The sequence below is a fragment of the Leuresthes tenuis genome, unplaced genomic scaffold (assembly GCF_036924035.1).
Source record: "Leuresthes tenuis unplaced genomic scaffold, fLeuTen1.0.hap1 SCAF_8, whole genome shotgun sequence".
Classification (NCBI taxonomy): Eukaryota; Metazoa; Chordata; class Actinopteri; order Atheriniformes; family Atherinopsidae; genus Leuresthes; species Leuresthes tenuis.
In genome coordinates, this window is record NW_027325362.1 from 21,628,497 (window position 1) to 21,646,779 (window position 18,283).

The 18,283-nt window shown below is 40.6% G+C and overlaps 1 protein-coding gene across 5 annotated transcripts in view; it reads left to right on the forward strand.

Moving 5' to 3' along the window:
* Positions 1-17,471, forward strand: part of ikzf1 (IKAROS family zinc finger 1 (Ikaros)) — a 19,054-nt gene extending 1,583 nt beyond the window's left edge. The window contains exons 2-8 of one of the 5 annotated variants that reach the window (XM_072391399.1): positions 1,983-2,036; positions 2,200-2,313; positions 8,626-8,895; positions 10,386-10,553; positions 13,433-13,558; positions 14,490-14,621; positions 15,120-17,471. In XM_072391399.1, the coding sequence (XP_072247500.1) occupies positions 1,983-2,036; positions 2,200-2,313; positions 8,626-8,895; positions 10,386-10,553; positions 13,433-13,558; positions 14,490-14,621; positions 15,120-15,820 (1,565 nt within the window). In that variant the 3' untranslated portion in view covers positions 15,821-17,471. Of the gene's footprint in view, positions 1-1,982; positions 2,037-2,199; positions 2,314-8,625; positions 8,896-10,385; positions 10,554-13,432; positions 13,559-14,486; positions 14,622-15,119 lie in introns of all 5 variants that reach the window. The other 4 variants (XM_072391398.1, XM_072391400.1, XM_072391401.1 and 1 more) reach the window with 4 other exon arrangements.
* Positions 17,472-18,283: the final 812 nt, after the last annotated feature.

The window sequence follows — 18,283 nt, forward strand, 5'->3', positions numbered from 1 at the left end:
CCTTCCCCCCCAGTGCACCACCACCAAACGCACACACACAAACACACAGGAGGAGGACCGAGAATTCTGTCAACCCACAAGCCTCTTCCTGCATCTCCCCACTTGACGTACTCCGACCAAAACTGTTCCAGTCCCCCAGCGCTTTGTGTCAGAAGTCTAATCTTTGACTACTACTTCATCTGCTGAAAGATTCCACCTGCCCCCACTTTACTTTGTAAACTCATGCACATTGACACTCATACACCAACGCACACTCACACAATTTCAGGTTGTTATGAGTACATTTATTTTCAAAGTAGCTATGACTGGCTGGTTAAAGGAAAAGGTTAGAAAAGGTGCTACGCCTCATATTATTAGAAAGTATATTAGAAAGTGTAATAGGAAAATTCCAGTTTGAACTATCACGTACTGCTTCAGGTTCGATTTTTAAAAAGTCGAGGTCGGCCTACAACTAGAACAGTACAAGAGTAAGTTTTTAGAACAAAACAAGAATGTTTGTGACATGTAGAAAATAAACTCAGTTTGAACAGTAACACTTTGTGCTTCAACAGAAAAGCTACTTCCTGAATATTCTACGTTCACCTTACTTTCCACATGCCTACGCAAGTGGGCTGTGGCTGAATATAGGAACTCTTTCTTTTTTTTTTTTTTAATCTCTATCGAACCCCCCCGCCCCCCAACCACCAACACATCCGTGTTTCCCCTCGCACCATCTGCCCCCATAAAAGGGCACATGAGAATATACCTCCCTCTGCCCCCAAACTCCAGATGCTGAGGAACGCTGCAGCAGAGTGACACGCAACACTCCGGTGTTGTGCTGAACGAATCATCTGCACCAGTGACCTTTGCCCTCCCTCCCTCTTCTTCCTTCTCTCACACTTGCATCCTGGGCGTCTGTGGGCCGTCGAGCTCCTGACTTGACTCCGCAGAATATTGCACGTTGCGACAGAGCAGCCCAGTCGCTTCCCACTATTTGTTCCAAATGTGTGGAGCCATCTGTTAGTAAAACAGGAAGGGCTAGGTTCCCCTTCTCCCTTGGGCTTGTTTCGCTATTTTCGGGAGCTTCACTTCTCCCTGTGTGGCTGCTTGGACTGGGCAGCGGCCCCACCGTGGGCTTCTTGAAGTGGCGGAGCTGGGGCTGAGGCTGTCGGGCCCATCTGCTGCAGGCTTGAGGGCCATCCATTATTAATGGGGCCACAAGCATTGGTGACTCCTCAGACATTCAGCCCTGGCCAGAGGATCGCTTCTGGACTGCACCGCCTCGTCTTGTGCAAAGAAAAAAAAAAAAAAAGTAAATAAAGGGAACTTCTCTGTTCTTCGGCCTGCTTTTCTGTCTCTTTTCTTTTTATGCACCTTACTGTTGCATTTGCTCGTCTGACATATGGCCTTTTTTGCTGCTATCTCTGCCTCGATATCTCACTGACTTTCTCCCCTCATCCTCTCTCTCTCCCTTTGTTTCTGATCGTGGCTCGTGCGTGTGCATGTGTGTGCGCTCAGGCCGTGGGCTCAGCGATGCATGCTCAGTAAATTAGAGAGAACACGAGCGTCGATCAGCTGGGCGCGGCGAACACCCGCATCCACACTGACCCTGGGGCCAGTTAATTTTCTGCTTAATTTTGCGGCAGTCAGTTTGCATTTTTGGATGATTACGTGGCAGGAAATTAACAATAAATAACAAATGTGGTCTGAAAGCCCATTCCCAGCAACCCCGCTCTCGCGGCGGGTCCCATCAGCGCGAGCCAGGGCGCTCTCCTTGCTCAGTCTCTCTGTCAGACTTGTAATGAAAATGTCTGTAATTCTTTGTAATGTAATGTGGGGGACAGAGGTGTGACTGCGTCTGTGACAAGAGTTATCTCACTGAGGTGATGGAGTCACGCAGAGAAGTACACCCTTTACTCCACTCAAGCTTTTTATAATGCTGTTTCCTCTGCCTGCACTTGATTAAACTTATACGCATCTACATCTCGATCTCTCTCCATTAGAGTACTTGCACCGCATGGAGACAGAGGAGGCCCAGGAAATGGCCCAGATGCCAGGTAAAAGCTTACCTACTGCATGATTGAGCTGCAGAGTGCACAAAGTAGATACAATAGGTTCAGAAAACAGGCTCTTGCAGAGGCAATTTTGCTTCTCCTGAATGAGTCGTGTTGAGGGGTTACGTGGTGACTGATGGGTGTTTGGTTTTGTGTGTCTCCCCAGCCAGGGACAGCCCCCCTGCCAACGAAGCGTCCGAGGAGGCAGAGGAGCCCATGGCCGTCCCCGAGGACCTGTCAGCCAGCTCCACCCACCAGCAGAACAACCGGGGGGACAAAGGTACGAGGCAGCTTCTCAACAAACGCGCCCACAGCCGGACAGATCATCACTGATGCTCATTTAAATTACAAGTAAATTTGATATGAGTGTGTTACTGCTACATTAAGTTGAGTTCATCCCATGAAGTGGCAATCAGAAGGAGCCAAAAACAACTTCAGGACCTTCCCCCTACAGTAATACATTCATTCCCAAAGCATCCAAATCAGAGTAAAACGGTTACATGAAAATGTCAGGATCAGAAGCATGACATATATACACTAAAAATGTTTTTATAACTTAATCTCATGCACATCCAGTGGGAGATATTTGCTGTTCCAAATCTCTTGGAAAACTTATTTTAAAGCTGCACAGAGACACATTTAGGTCATTGGCATGAAAGGTAAAAAAAAAAGCCTTTGATCCATTGCATGTCATTAATAAACCAAATCTTAAGGAATAGCTAATGTGGCCTTGATTTGAGTTTGTGAACAGCAAGCCAGGGAATATGATGGTGAAAATAAGGATGAAGAAAACTCGGGTGACTCACATGAACGACATAAATTTTTTTCAAGTCTTCTGACATGGGTGGTTTGTGAAAGAGCAGGAAACATTAATTGGTCATTAAAGGCTGATTTTTTTTCTTTTTTAAATGACAGAAGAAGAGAAGAACTGGAGTTTTCTTACAGGTTTTGTTGCTTAAAAGTGCTAGGCACAAAGGGAATTTTCTGGTTAAGATGTAAAACAATTGTGCTCATCATGACCAGCAAAAAAAAAAAGAAAAAAAAAAGGGTTAGAAGACTTAATTGTGACCATCCTATCAGCGTTATCAGGGTAGATAACGGCAAAGATTAGCAGTGCAGAGTCAAAAATAAGATGCGAGAGGAAACTGAAATAGGATGTGTAAGAGTTTCCTAAGAAGAACTTGCCATCAGACAGTTTCAACACTCCTGGAGATAAAGAGCTCAGGAACAGGGCCGAGCTCAGCGAGATCAGCACATCACTCCACCACATAGGTCACACACCTGCACATACACACATGCTTACTCACAGAGGCTCTCTCTTTGTCTTTACTGCTGTTGAACTGGTAGCAAGGGAACTCAACACAGGCAGGAATATCTTAAACCTTCTGAACAAAAGCCACAATGGCATCAGAAATATTAAATTATGATTGTTCATGTTAGGGAGCGTCTGTAATTCCTTGTTTTATGCGACGTTATCAGTCTACTAAAATGAAAAAAAAGTTATTAAAAAGTAAAAACAGTTGGGAAGCAGATTGTTATTAAAATGTTTGACTTTAATTAACCATCTATAAAAAGAGTAAAGATAGCGCATCTGGTACGATATGTGAGTTTCAGTTCATTCCCTCCACATAAGAGTGTCTTGTGTGTGTCTGTGCAGGGACAGAGAGAAAGAAGGGAAGTGCAAGTATCTGGTACATCTATGCATCGCTGCTTCTGTGATAAAAGCCAGAAAGAGTTATAATTAACACCCAGGATCATGTGCTGCTCAGTTCTCTTGGGTAAAAAAAAAGGACAAATAACATGGGGACTATATGTGGGACACGGGACCTCAAAGTATCGAAAGCTCAAAACCTCAAAACCCAGGTTGTTTCCTGTTGCAAATAAGCCTTCACGGCCTGGAATCATCATCATTGTTGCACGTTCACAATACTACAGTCTCTACAAAGATGACTGCGAACAGAAGGGAGGTTTAAATGTCACAGTGAAGCCTCTTCTGTCGGCCCACCGGTGAATTGCAACTGGTGAAATAAACAAAACTTCATTGCAATGTGTGGCTCAAAGAGAAAATAAGCACGGGGACATGCTTGGTTAAAGTCACAAGTGAGATGACCTTCCCAGTAAAATGATTTCTCTTTCACTTTCACTGAGTCAAATGGAGCCTTTGCTATTTCAGAGACATGAGACTGAGAAGGAGACTGAGCTATCTAGTTCCCGAAAACATGACTTTTTCTTCTTTTTGTGTGAGGGGAAAAGTAGGCTGTATTTAGTGTTCCTGCAAGTTGTGTTAAATGTGTTGCTGGCGTGGTTTGACACATGTGGTTCCACTACCTTGCACACTAGGTTATTTTCAGGCTGTGAGAGCAGCATAAGGCAGTAACAGGAACTTCCAGCAGGCTCCCTCCGTCTTCACATAGCAGAACTAACACATTCGCTATGTTGGTCCCAGCAACCGTTGATCCCTCTCAGCATACCTTTGTTTATTTCTTCTCTTTATGCCAGGCTAATGCTCAAACCTTTAATTTCTTTGTCACTTTTTTTGTAGCATTTGTCATTTCTCTCTGCAGCAGCATGGGTCATCCCTTTGTCTGTAATCTGAAGGTTAGATCTACATACATCAGGTTATGACCATTTTATTGAGACCTCTTTTGTTTGTCTACAATGTGATCTGACACTTGCTTCCCAAAATGAAAAAATCAGGATGTGTGATCATGCAAACACAATTATAAAGTAAAAGCATTCTTCCTAGTCCCAGTTTAGTCACCACTTCCCCATATCCATGAGACCCAGGTGGCAGTCCAACGTTCATGGTTCCCTTCTGTTAGCTCCAGCTGATAACTTAACAGCTTTGCTGGTATGTCAAATGGCAACGGAGGATTATTTAATATATTTAGAATTAATTCCTCAATGTTTTACTGCTGTTTCACTCATTCACATTCCTTAGAGGATATACTTCAAGTTTAAGTAAAAATTTGTTATAACATGACCAGATCTCAGTTTCAGTTGGCAGACAAAATCTGTTAGCTGTAGTCTAACTAAAGTTTTTGTGTATTTACATAATTGTCCACTGTACTTTGATATTAAAAACTTTGTTTGTCCATAAATTGTGACAGTTGGAGGTTCTGTGGCCAAAACCATATTAGAGGGGTTAGAGTGATACAGCCACGTACTGAAAAACGTCACGTGCAACATACAGTCTTCAATCCAGAAATATTTATGCCTCTGCAAGTTGTAGGCTAATTATTGTTCACACTGACTGTGCTTAACTAAATTTCCCAAAACACCAAAACATTAAAAAAAAACTAACTTGGGAACTATAGCTTAAGCAGCATAATGAAAAAGAAACAACCCTCTTGTTGAGGGTGTGCATTAACTAATGACCAAGATAACTGAGAAATTTATATTTTTAGCTATCATGGATAACAACTGAAATAGTTAAAGTAATAGATGCATTATAATAATATTTGGTAAAGTAAACTAAGTAAAACCAACAGAATGCTCTGGAGAATGGTTACAGTAGAGGGAGATAGTCAAAAGTAGCAAACAAGAGGAATGACTAAATTAGTAAGCTAACAAAAGGCTAATACATATTGTTGAAATAGTAATGAATACGTGGTTTATTAGCCAACACTGACCAAAAGAAACAGACAAATGGTTAAAATAGTTAGCTAAAGCTAATAGTTACATGGTAAGGCAACATTTGCCAAACAGACCACATAAGTAGCTACATTAGCTAACTTAAAGTAAAGATTGAATGGCCAGGTGACATTGGCCAAAAGTAACAGATAAATAGACACATTAGCTAACTAAAAGTAAAGATTGAATGGCCAGGTGACATTGGCCAAAAGTAACAGATAAATAGACACATTAGCTAACTAAAAGTAGTGGTGAAAAGGCAAGTTACCATTAATCAAATGTAACTGATAAATGGTTAAAGTAGCTACAGGGAATGATTAAATGGTTGGGTAATGATTAAATTAGCCAGCTACATTAATTAGTGGCTAGTCTGTGGAAATAGTTTGAAGTATTAATGAGTAGTGAGAACAATATTAGCAAAAAGTAATAGTGCTACTAACATTGAAAGGTAAAGGAAGAACCTGTTAAAAGAGTTTACCTAAGTCAGTTACTGAATAGAGCGTTTAAAATGTGACTGTATTGATGATAACAGTTATATTAAGAAATAAAATGAAAATAAATTAATTATGTTAATAATGCACATATGATAATATAATGATTTTGTTACAGATTACATGTACTGAAGGGAGATTGGTCTTTTTGTTGCTACACTATTACATTGGTTGCAGGGCTCTTCTTATCACCACTATTTTCACCGCACTTAATTTCACAAAAGAAGAAAAGAAACAAAACACACATCGAGCAAAAATGAATTTGATCCACAAATGTACATCTTGGGAATTTTTTTGCTCACAAATATAGTTTAGTGAAATTCTGATTTTGTTGCAGCCTGTAGAGACAAACAGTTAAATAGTGGTGTTGAACACAATGGTCTTAAGATGTATCTCTTTATGTCGGAAAAATCAGCTTGTCAGTAGAACTAAAAGAATAATAGCGACTTGAGATTTGTTTTCATGTAGTTAAAACCCTTTTTATATACTGTCATTTCATGTAATAAGACATTTTAAATGCATGTTTAGTATGTAGAGTATGTAGAGGATTCTGTAAACTGTTCTGTAACATAATTTGTCACCAGTATTGCAACTTAAGCAGCTTTTTGTTTGTCTAGAAAGTGAAGCAGTTTGCAAAAAAAGAAAAATGAAAATCAACATTCATATCGACGGTCATAAAGAGAAGCAATTTGTTTAAATAACAAAAGAAAAAAATAATGTATGGAGATAGAATAGTAATATGATCTTAATTTGATTGAAAAAGTAATCAGTGTCTCGTGATCCTTTATATTTTACTTCACATCCTGCCTTTTCTGTGAAACATTTTAACATTTTGCTCCCTCAGTGACTCTGTGACAAAAAAAGAAAGAAAGAAAAAAAACTGTTTCAGTTACATACTGTTTTACAATTCCTATCCCGTGCTTCCCTTTCTGTCACTTCTCCATAATTCTTGGTATTTCAGTTAGACAGGCCCTCTTTCTGAAGCTTCCCCTTTTCCATAGATTCCTATATTTCATGATTTCCACTTCTTCCTCTTCAGTTGTACAAACAGGGGTAAAGGCATGGGGAAATAAGGTTGCCACTGAGACATGCAAACCACAGGTTGGTAGCTAAGGGACTTGCATGATTTGTCAGTTCTCTTAAATATTTCTAAAGGTTTTCTGGAGGGTAAAGCAGGAGCTGGCAGTTAATTGCACGGGGCTGTTCTGTTTTCTGATCACAGTGGGAACACCACACATCAAAAAGAGATTACATTTTCTTTTTTTTTTTGTATTAGTTCCACAAATAATAGAAGGCTTTCAGCTTTCATGCAACATTTTCCTTCTGAGCTTGAAATGCTGGAAATGTCAAAAATTAGATTAAGGCTTGTGTAAATGAGTAAGATTGTGAAAAGGCCATATGGGAGTCTGTGTGTTTGTCTTTGCTCATCGCACTCTGTTGCTCTGATAGATACCGCGCTCGTCCCTAGTTTCGCACTGCTTCCTGTGTCTCTGTTTCCTGTTTATCTTGCTGTCATTTGTGTCACCAGAGTGTGATGGTGTGAGATGATCGGCATGTTTCCTCATCTCATCGCTGACATCCTCAAACGTCAAACTTGCTGTCTACCTGTGTGTCTTTATGGAATAAAAGAAAGAAAGAAAATAAAAATAAAAAAAGGGCAAAATTAGAGTGTCAGCCTTCTTTTTTTTAAATGGCTGATCGCAGCTGATGATTTTTGAGTTTTTCTATCTAAATTTACTAAATTTGCCTGCCAAGAGGGGGAAGTTTTTAAAAGTTTTATGCATCATCATAACATAAAAATGTCACAATGTGCATTACAGGACATTTGTCATCACAAAGGCATTGTGGCCTTAGTTATGTACTGTTTTATCCCAAACTGGGTCTATTCCAGCAGAAGCAACAGGGAATGAACAGAGCTACCACAACACAATGAATACATTCAGATGAGGCTGGGCCATATTTCATCATAATGGCAAATTAAGATGCTAAAGAGTTTTATAGTTGCAACCTTAGAGCTCACCTCAACTGCACAGCCAACGCAGGAAATGCCTCATCTGGACAGACAGCATGCTGTAACTGAGTAAAATCATTAATTAATGTAGGTAAATTGAATAAGAATTCATAAAACATAAAACAAGACAAAATTACTATTGACTAATCTCTAAAGAAACAGAAATTGTTTATAAAATGTATAAAATCAAAATATTTAAATATTTATAATGGGAGCAATATTAAGTTAAAGTGAAAGTGACAAAATACACTTTTAGAAAAAAATATAATTTAATTCAGTCAAGGCAGTCAAAAATGTTCTGTAAAAGGCTACTTGTTAGAATAAAGAACTCTCTCTGTTATCATGTCACAGTATCAATATCACACTAATAAATTGCCCAATTTAGAGTTTTACATGATGACAGAACCATGCTCGTATTCTAAACCGTGGCCCCCCCCACCCTTGCCCTCTTTTCCAGCCTGTAATATTAAAGTTGAGGCTCGCAGTGATGAGGAGAATGGGCTGGCCTGTGACATGAATGGCGCGGAGGAGGAGGAGTGTGCGGAAGACTTGCGCGTGGTCGATGCCTCGGGGGCCAAGGTGAATGGCTCACAGCTGAGCCCCGAAGCCAAGGCCTTCTCCTCAGCTGGTGGTATCCGGCTGCCCAACGGGAAGCTCAAGTGCGATATCTGTGGGATAGTTTGCATTGGCCCCAATGTGTTGATGGTGCACAAGCGAAGCCACACTGGTAAGCCGTCTGCAATACACCCATGTTCACTGTCAGTGTGAGAGGGATAGTAAAGTGTGTGCTGCGGCCTCTCCTCTAGTTTGAAGCATTTCTTCAGACCTTTAAACGCAAAAATACTACATCTTTTATGAACACAACCAATAACACACTAGCTTAATGTCCTCTTCAATTTTTGTGAAATAAACCTCTTGTGTTTTTTGTCTTCCTTATTCTCACTTCTGCTTGCGCTGTTGTATAGACTCTCCTGTCGTGTATGAAAGAAACTCTTAAGCCTCACCATTAGCGTACATTAATTTCCGCTTCTGAATTTGCTAATTACAAACAGCAGTTACTGAGCAGTTATTGTGCGATAAAGTTGCAGAAACAAACTCTGTCCAAAAAAAACACACCCTCAGTTAAGAAGCAGGAAATCTACTTCAGTTTAATGGAATCTGTTCAAAGTGACAATTATCTGGCTATTAAAAGTTTTTCAAAATTCAAAATTGATATTCTATTGTGACGGAGCCGAAACCAGTGGTGGAGAACATTTGTAAAAAGGCACTTAACTATCGAGCTTTAGAAACTAATGAAACTCAAAATTGTTGAAAGGAACACTAATGTAAATGCAAAAGAAAGTACAATAAAAGATATAATGAAGTGCCTCCCATTTAAATAGAGAAATATTCTGAGGTGAGTCTTTGCTCCTGAAATGCATTTTTAATGAATTTCCCTTTTTATATATTTTTGCTGCTTCACTGGTGACTCTTATTTTATGGGGGGCCTTTGAACAAAAAAAAAACAAAAACATTAAAACGTTCTCACAGAATGCCACAACACTCGGAGATGCTGGATATTGGTTTATTCCAGAAGCGCTGATCAGGAAGACTGGCTCTCAACACAAAGTGTTTCCTTCGCTTTATTCAAATGAGGCTGAATTTGCATTGTGATGTGGCGCTCTTATTTTAGAGACGAAGAAGAGGAAAAAATGAGATTTTCAGATCAAATTGACCTAGGCAATGGTGCATTACGGAGCTGGCAGTCTGAGTCTGAAAGGCTCTTGTTCGATCAAAGCGCCAGAAGTCGATGGGGCAGGGGGAGCATGGAGAGATGGAGTGTCAGTCTGCTGTGAAACCCTCCACAGCGGCTGCTGGATCGCTCTCTGCCCCGGAGACGCTCCATCATCCAGCTTGTTCTGGCTCTCGGCAGGCTTGTAGAGCAATGACCCCTCAATCCCGCGGCAGCCAGCTCTGCTTCCACAGATAAAAAACAAAGACTTTGTGCTTGTGTTGTTGTCAGTGGAGGGATTAAAACTGATTAGCAATTTTTTTTAAAAAGCCACAAAAATCAAACTCATTGTTTCAGTCTGATTGTTTCAAACATCAAACATTGTTTAGTTACATAAAAACACGTAAAACTGGGTGCCAGTAATTTACACATTTAATTTTCTTCTGTGTGCTTTACTGCCTCTTTGCATTCATATGTGTCTGTTTTGTGTTTGTTCTTGTCCTCAGGAGAACGTCCGTTCCAGTGCAGCCAGTGTGGTGCCTCTTTTACCCAGAAGGGCAACCTGCTGCGCCACATCAAGCTCCATTCAGGAGAGAAACCCTTCAAGTGTCACCTGTGTAGCTACGCTTGTCGCAGGAGGGATGCCCTCACTGGCCATCTACGCACCCACTCGGGTGAGCATGCAACAGACACCCACGCCGAAAACTCCTGCACTCATGCTGATTCTAGGAAGGCTGGGTCTTTACAAAATGCATGACAAGTTTTGCACTGCACACAGTGAGACCTCAGTGTTATGGAAGGGGAAGTTGACAGCGTATAGATATGGTGTCACTTTTTTTTTTTCTTGCAAATGCTTTGCAGAAGTATGTGTTTATGTAATTTGGGTGTAAACAGTAAGCTTGCTCTCAGTAGTTCTTATAACAGAGAAAGGATAACCTGCAAGTCATGTGCTGGTTTAAACTCCTCATATTTGACCCCATAATCAAAAAGTAAGTTTTGAAATTAATTCATCATTGTGCAATGAAGTAGTTGGAGCATGTTTTAAGTCACCCTACAGGCATATCTAGGCATGTGCATAGACTTCTGAGATTAATTCAATCAAAACAAAAGCTGTGCCTAAGCTGCCAAAGGGGTTGAGATTTGTTTATCATATTTAGTACAGGAATAATGTAATTAAATTGATACTAATAAACCCTATGATCTAATAGAAAAATATTTGTTGGTAAAATGAGTTGGTTCTGGATCTTAAATTTTGATTTTCTGTGGGAACCATATGCCAGTTTTTTCAACAAGAGTCATGACAACATCTCTGGCATGTTCTGAAAACAAACAGCCTACCAGACCAGAATTTAAAACCGGTGCTGCAGTTGAACTGCTTTGATTTTCATGTTTGGAAATTGGCTCCATAGTTCCAGAAGAAGTGTGTGAACAAGAACAAACTGTTTTTAGTTGAAAAATAGTATCAGCACTCCTCCTTTCCCTAAAAAAAACAAAACAAAACAAAATTTTAAAAAACTCTGTGTGAAAAGAAAGTAGAAGGACAGATCCAATCATGACTAAGTTTTTGTCTGTAGAATGTAAATTCCCACAAAGTTCCTTTCAAAATTCCCACAAAATACAAAGAACTACAGTATTTTGCAAAAAGTCCTGAACCACTCCTCATTCCTTAATATACCACCAGAAAAAAGGGAAATAGGGGCAGTAGTATATTAAAATATAAATGATATGTCTGTAAGTCAGAAACAGAATTCTCCCAATTCTTATGAAACTGAAAGTCAAAATCAACATTTGGTATGAGCACCTTCAATATACAGCCTGAACCCTCTTAGACAAGTTTTCTTATAATTTTGTGAAGTAGGAATAGTTCTCCAGGCTTCTTGAAGAATGCCCTAAAACCCTTCTTTGGATGTTGGATGCCTGATTGTCAGTCAAGTTCTTGTGTCATTTGGCATATCTCAGCCTTTTCTCCCGTGATGCTGTAATGATAATATCTAGTACTCCAAGCACATTGGTGTTGTTTCAGCTAGTCATGGACCTTACGATTTTTGTCACCCGGAACGTGCGGCACAAGGCATCTGTGCGACCCATTAAAACCCAATTTGCTTGTGCAGTGACCAACATAGCAAGCATCCATCCATCCATTGTCTTCCGCTTATCTGAGGTGGGGTCGCAGAGGCAACAAGTTCAGGAGAGAAACCCAGGCATCCTTCTCCCCAGTGACACTCTCCAGCTCATTCTGGGGGATCCCAAGGCATGCCCTGGCCAGAAGGGATATATAATCCCTCCAGTGAGTTCTGGATCTGCCCTTTAGCCTCCTCCCATTATGTAGTATCTGAAACACCTCCAAATGGAGCCATCCTTAACAGATGCCTGAACCACCTCATTTGACTCCTTTTGATGCGGAGGACCAGTGGCTCTACTCTGAGTTTCCTCCAGAAGGCTGAGCTCCTCACTCTATCTCTAAGTCTGAGCCCAGCCAGCTTCCAAACTAAACCCTTTTCAGCCACTTGTATCTGTGAGGGTTGGAACAGAGATGAACCAGTAAATCGAAAGCTTCGCCTTTCAGCTCAGCTCCCTCTTCACCACAATGGACCAAAGCAGTGCCCTCATTACTGCTGATGAAGCCCCAATCCGTCCATCCAACCAACAATGCTGCAGTCCTTTTAGCCACTTGGTACCTATCAGCTGCTTCAGGTGACCCTTGGGACAACTAAGTATGAAAGCAAGCTGAAGATCTCGTGGACAGGGGCCTCCACCAGATGTTCTGAGTTCACCCTCACTACCCGTTTAGTCTTACTAAAACTGTCCAGTAGTCTTCCTCCTCAATGAATCCAACTCACCACCAGGTTGTAATCGGTTGACAGCTCAGAAGTCCAAAAACAAAACACCACTCAGGTTCAGGGTTGTAAGTGTAAGTGTAAGTGTCCCCATTACCACCTGACATCTCTCCCTCTGGGAGTATAAGAGTCCAGCCCCTCTCCAGGAGTTTGTTTCCAGAGCCCACATCGTGTGTGGAGGTGAGTCTAGCTATTTGTAGTTGGTATCTCACACACCAGCTCAGGCTCTATTCCCACCAGCAAAGTGACGTTTCATGTTGCTGGGAGCACACAAAGGCCCCTGCCTATGACTGCTGCCCAATCTTGCAATGCACCTGACCACGAATTTCCTCTGCGTGTCTGGTGGGCCCATGTGAAAGTGGTTTCCTGTTGCTTCTTTGGGCTGAGCCTGGCCGAGCCTTGGCTCCATGCTACTAGCGCCATCCCCCCACCCCCCTTTCCTCAACTGGTGCTGCGCCATCAAGGTCTTTGAATCGCTTTTAGTCTGACACCTCTCCTGAGACAAATTTGCCATGGGAGACCCTACCAGGGGTGATATACTCAAACCCCTCCATCACATTAAGTTGGCAATTCTACTGTGGGGAACACAGCGAGAATAGTCACATAATCAAACATTTCAGTCAAAAATGCTACTGGTTATTGCTATTATATGAATTCTTGCATAGAGAAAAATTCTGCACTGTTCACACTGATGGAATGTTCTCCTTTTTTTGCAGTTGGAAAACCTCACAAGTGTGCATACTGCGGGCGGAGTTATAAACAGCGCAGCTCTCTTGAGGAGCACAAGGAGCGATGTCACAACTACCTACAGTGCATGGGATTGCAAAACAGCATCTACACAGGTTGGTGCTTCATGAGACGCAAGCTAAACTTTCACCCAAATATAATGTTCTGCCTTACCCTGAGTGCAGGACTCTATGCAAACAACAGCGGTGTACCATGCAGACAGTAGGCACCTATACACAGAACTGTAAAAAAATACATTTATTGTGTAAGTCTGACCAAAACTGGACTTTTAAAATGCATGTAAACACGTTAGTTTGAACAAAACTGTATGAAATTGAGCTTTTCAAAGTTGGCTAATGACGTCCAGATAATATGGTTAGGGATCAAATCACAATGCATGATACCCTTAACTGGACTCAAAATGGACATAGGTGCTCTGTACATGCTCCAATGTTCCATTATTTTGTAAACAGTAAAGTTTAAGTGTATTTCAATACAGTCAAGTTTAAAACCACAATGTCATCCAACAAAAATTACCATTCAGGTAACCTAAAGACAACTTCTGGTAGTCATTTCTGCACACAGTCCAGCGTCACACAATCTTCTGTTTATAACTCAACTCTGCTTCCATGCATATAAACTGTTACAATGATGGTGGTCCAATTAAATGAACCAGTCAAGCTGTATTGTTGCTGTTAAATGTGCCATCAAGATAAGAGTTTATTAGGTGTCCAATCTGCAGAGATAATTAAGTCAGTTCATTTATCCATGTGATCATAAATGGAAATACGTCATGTACAGAGTTTTGTTAACCTCCACTTTCAATGCTTAAAATGTATTTATCATCTTCTGAAAGCATGAACAAATAATATATTTGTAGCTAAAACGTTTCATGTGTCAGAACAAATCACAACAAACGGGATCTCAAGGCACTTCAAAGATACTAACCATTAGCACATGTTGCTAGGCAAAAGCTCATCACTTAAACGGGAATAATTTAAATTACTCTGACGCTAAAATCTACTTCTCTGTCTTGCTTTCCAGTAGTAAAGGAAGAAAGCAACCAGAATGAGCAGAGGGAAGACTTAAGCCAGACGGGATCTGACAGAGCCTTGGTGCTAGACAGACTAGCTAATAATGTAGCTAAACGTAAGAGCACTATGCCACAGAAGTTTGTGGGTAAGGGCTGAATCTGCTAATCTGCTTTCTTTGTGTGAATTAAATGTTACTACTCTTGCTGAAAAAAACTGTAACTGCTACACGTAAGAAAGCAGCATATAGTAAGGCTGTGAAGCTGCAATGTGCTTTGTGTTCATTATGGATTTCCTGGCACAGTGCATGCAGTGCAGCCTGATCAGAGGCTGTGCAGTACATTTGTTTACATATTCATTGTAAATAATATATTCCATTTACATTATCCTAATAATTTTAATGACTAATGAAGGATGAAAATAGAATATTGACAGACAGAAGGAAATGCTTGTATCAAACTAGAAAAAACAATAAGGGACCATGAAACCACATTACTAACAACAGTGATTTATTTTGAACTCAGTTAGAAACAAGCAGACTCCGTATAAAGAGGGCGAGGTGGCAGGAAGTAGATGAAAGGTTGAATATGTCAATAAAGTATATCTTCACATATCTTCCGTCCTGTGCCTCTCCTTTACCCATCAGGAGACAAACGTCTGTCAGACCTCTCTTATGACGGAGGAGGTGAGCTGATTCAACCCCATGTTATCGACCAGGCGATCAACAGCGCCATCAGCTACTTAGGAGCTGAGTCACTCCGGCCTCTGGTCCAGACCTCCCCTGCCTCCTCCTCTGATGTGGCTCTTAGTTCCTTGTACCCCCTCCACAAGCAGTCATCAGAGGGTCATGCAGGGGCAGGCTTGTCAGCCAAAGACAGTGCGGCTGAGAATCTGCTGCTGCTCTCCAACTCCAAGTCTGCTTCCAGCGAGAAAGACGGCTCACCCAGCCACAGCGGCCAGGACTCCACAGACACCGAGAGCAACAATGACGATCGCCCAGGTGGAGCAGCCACCGGTCTCATCTACCTGACCAACCATATAACCTCAGGGGTGAGAAATGGCGTGCTTCCCCTGGTGAAGGAGGAGCAACAGAGGCAGTACGATGCCATCCGGGCTAGCATGGAGATGGCTTCCGAGGGCGTCAAGGTGGTGACAGCAGATGGGGAGCAGGTGAGGGCATACCGGTGCGAACACTGCCGGGTGCTCTTCCTGGACCACGTCATGTATACCATTCACATGGGCTGCCACGGCTTCAGAGACCCCTTCGAGTGCAACCTCTGCGGTCACCGGAGTCAAGATCGATACGAGTTCTCCTCCCACATAACTCGAGGAGAGCATCGCTACTGAGCCCCTTCCACCAGAGAACACACATGCAGACAAACAGTATGGAACACATGCCACACACAGACATGCATCTGCAACAAATGCATAGAAATCCATAATGTAAAATACATTCTTTATGTCAGTATGTTGTGTTTTTATACAATGTATGCATGTTTGTTGACCACAGATAGATGTATACAACTATGAAAAAACATTTACTTTAATTTCTGATCAAGTGTTAGTGGGGGAATATGAGCTCACCACCTTTTTGAAAGGAAGAAAATGTTGAAAACAATAGAGCAGAGTATATGTGCACCTTTCTGGGTTCTAAATCACATATTTAGTTGATGAAAAATACATCACGTGCAGATGTTACCTTTTGGAAAGACATATTTTTTCAAAACCTAAAAACAGATCAGTTCCAGTATCAGAGTAAGTAACTCTGCAAATGTTTTCAGTGCAGGCAAACCCATTGTAACACTTGTATTAAATACAGTCTGTAAAATCTGAACAATGAGTGTAGATAAAACCACACCTCTTTACAAAGTTTTAACCTGTTATCTTTGTGTTTGTAATAACCTACATATTATTTATAGAACATTTACACGCCTGTCTGTTTTTGTATTTATTACAGTGTTCGATGTTTGTCTTGTAGAGTAGTAAAAGCCGCATCTTTTTCTGTTCAGCTTTCCAATTTATGTGCGAGGGAATCCGTTATTGCTGCTGGAGGTTGTTTTTAATGTTATCAAAAGAAATGTTATCCAGGGCTTTTTATTCAATTCATGATATCTAAGAATGGTGGTTACCCCATGAAGAAAATGAAGTTACCTTCATTTGAATGGAGCTTTATGCTTTCAAATTATAAATAAAGGATATTTTATATATGCACATAAAGTGCGGAAGTGTTTTGTTTTTGAAACAATGATCGTCATGGAAGATTTGATAACTAAATGAGGTTCATTTGCACCTGCAATAAGAGCTGTGGCAATTTAGGATTATCCATATCTATTCAGTATTTACCTGAATATTTTTGGTGAATGCATGCGTTTTAAAGACCTGTCAAAAGAAAAGGAAATGTCCACATTAAAATGTTTAAAGGTAAAAGTAAGTTAGTGATAGGGTTTCTGAAATAATTACGCCTAAATGTCATTCAAAACGCTGCTCAGTCAGACCTGTCAAGTAAGAGCCAGATGAGATTTAATGACTGACAACTGCAAAAAAACAAACAAAAAACAATGAGCAAATTGCAGGAAAATTAACAGATAAAGTTAACAGAGGCTGAACAATTATTATGGCTCCAAAGTGTAGTCAGGATTTTGCAATTCCATAAACACTCATTAAATTAAAGAAAGATCTTTACTTCAGTGTTATGTGCAAAACTTTTTCTTCGTCTTATCTCTGAACCTCATTTCCAGAATGTTAGGAAATGTTCTAAAATGCAATAAAAACTTAAATCTGTCATTTGTTAATTTGTTTGAAACTTTATTTAACAAGCACAAATACAAACTGATTTTCAGTGTCTTCACTGACCAACTTTACAGTGTTTACAAATTGTAAACTAATTTAAAATTTGATTCAAGCAACACACACACACACACACACACAAAAAGCGTTGTGAGAGAGGTAAAGAAAGACAGAAAAGTTTACAGAAAATGCAGGTGACACCATTCTGGAACATTCTATAACCAGCAGATGAATTTATGAGAGGTAAGGTTGCCAGGATTGAGTAATTGAGTATAAAAGGAGTATCCAGCAGGGGTTTAGTCTTTCCAATCAAGAGTTTTCCTTGTGGCTTACCACTTTTTGCCAAACTCAGAACATGATCAAATATGAAGTACCAAATATTTCTCAATGCTAGATTGCAAAGAACGTATGACTTTCAACACCTCCAGTGCTTAAAACTGTAAAAAGATTCAGGGAATCTGGGGAAATCTCAATGTGTGATGACCACATGCGGCACTGCATGTGAAACTGTCGTTCCAGCTCATGGGCACTACTCAACAGTACCTTGGAAAACCATTGTCACTCTCTGGGCAAAAACTCATCTCAGATGGCTCAGAAGGACAGGAAGAGAGTGGACATATGTTAGGTGGTCAGATGAGTCCATGTTTCAGCTACCTTTGGGGAAAAAAAATGTCGGCTGGCTCTATGAGCCAAAGATGAAGAAGACTATTCAGATTAATTTCATCAAAAGGTTTGATGGGGGAATATGAGTACCCATAGTACGATTCACTTGCATATGTGTGATACATACATGTTGGACTCTTAGAAACACTTGCTTCCATCAAAACGACCTCTTTTTCAGGAAGGCAGATGATCATTTCAGCTGAACAATGACAGACCTCTCTATGCTTTAAACAGTGTGTGTGTGTTCAGATTGCTCTTGCAAAAGTGCAACATGTGTTATCCTCACTTCCCAAATGATGAAAAAGCATAATTAGGAGAAGGGTGATGTGACATAATGGTTAATATACCTCTATCTAAGCT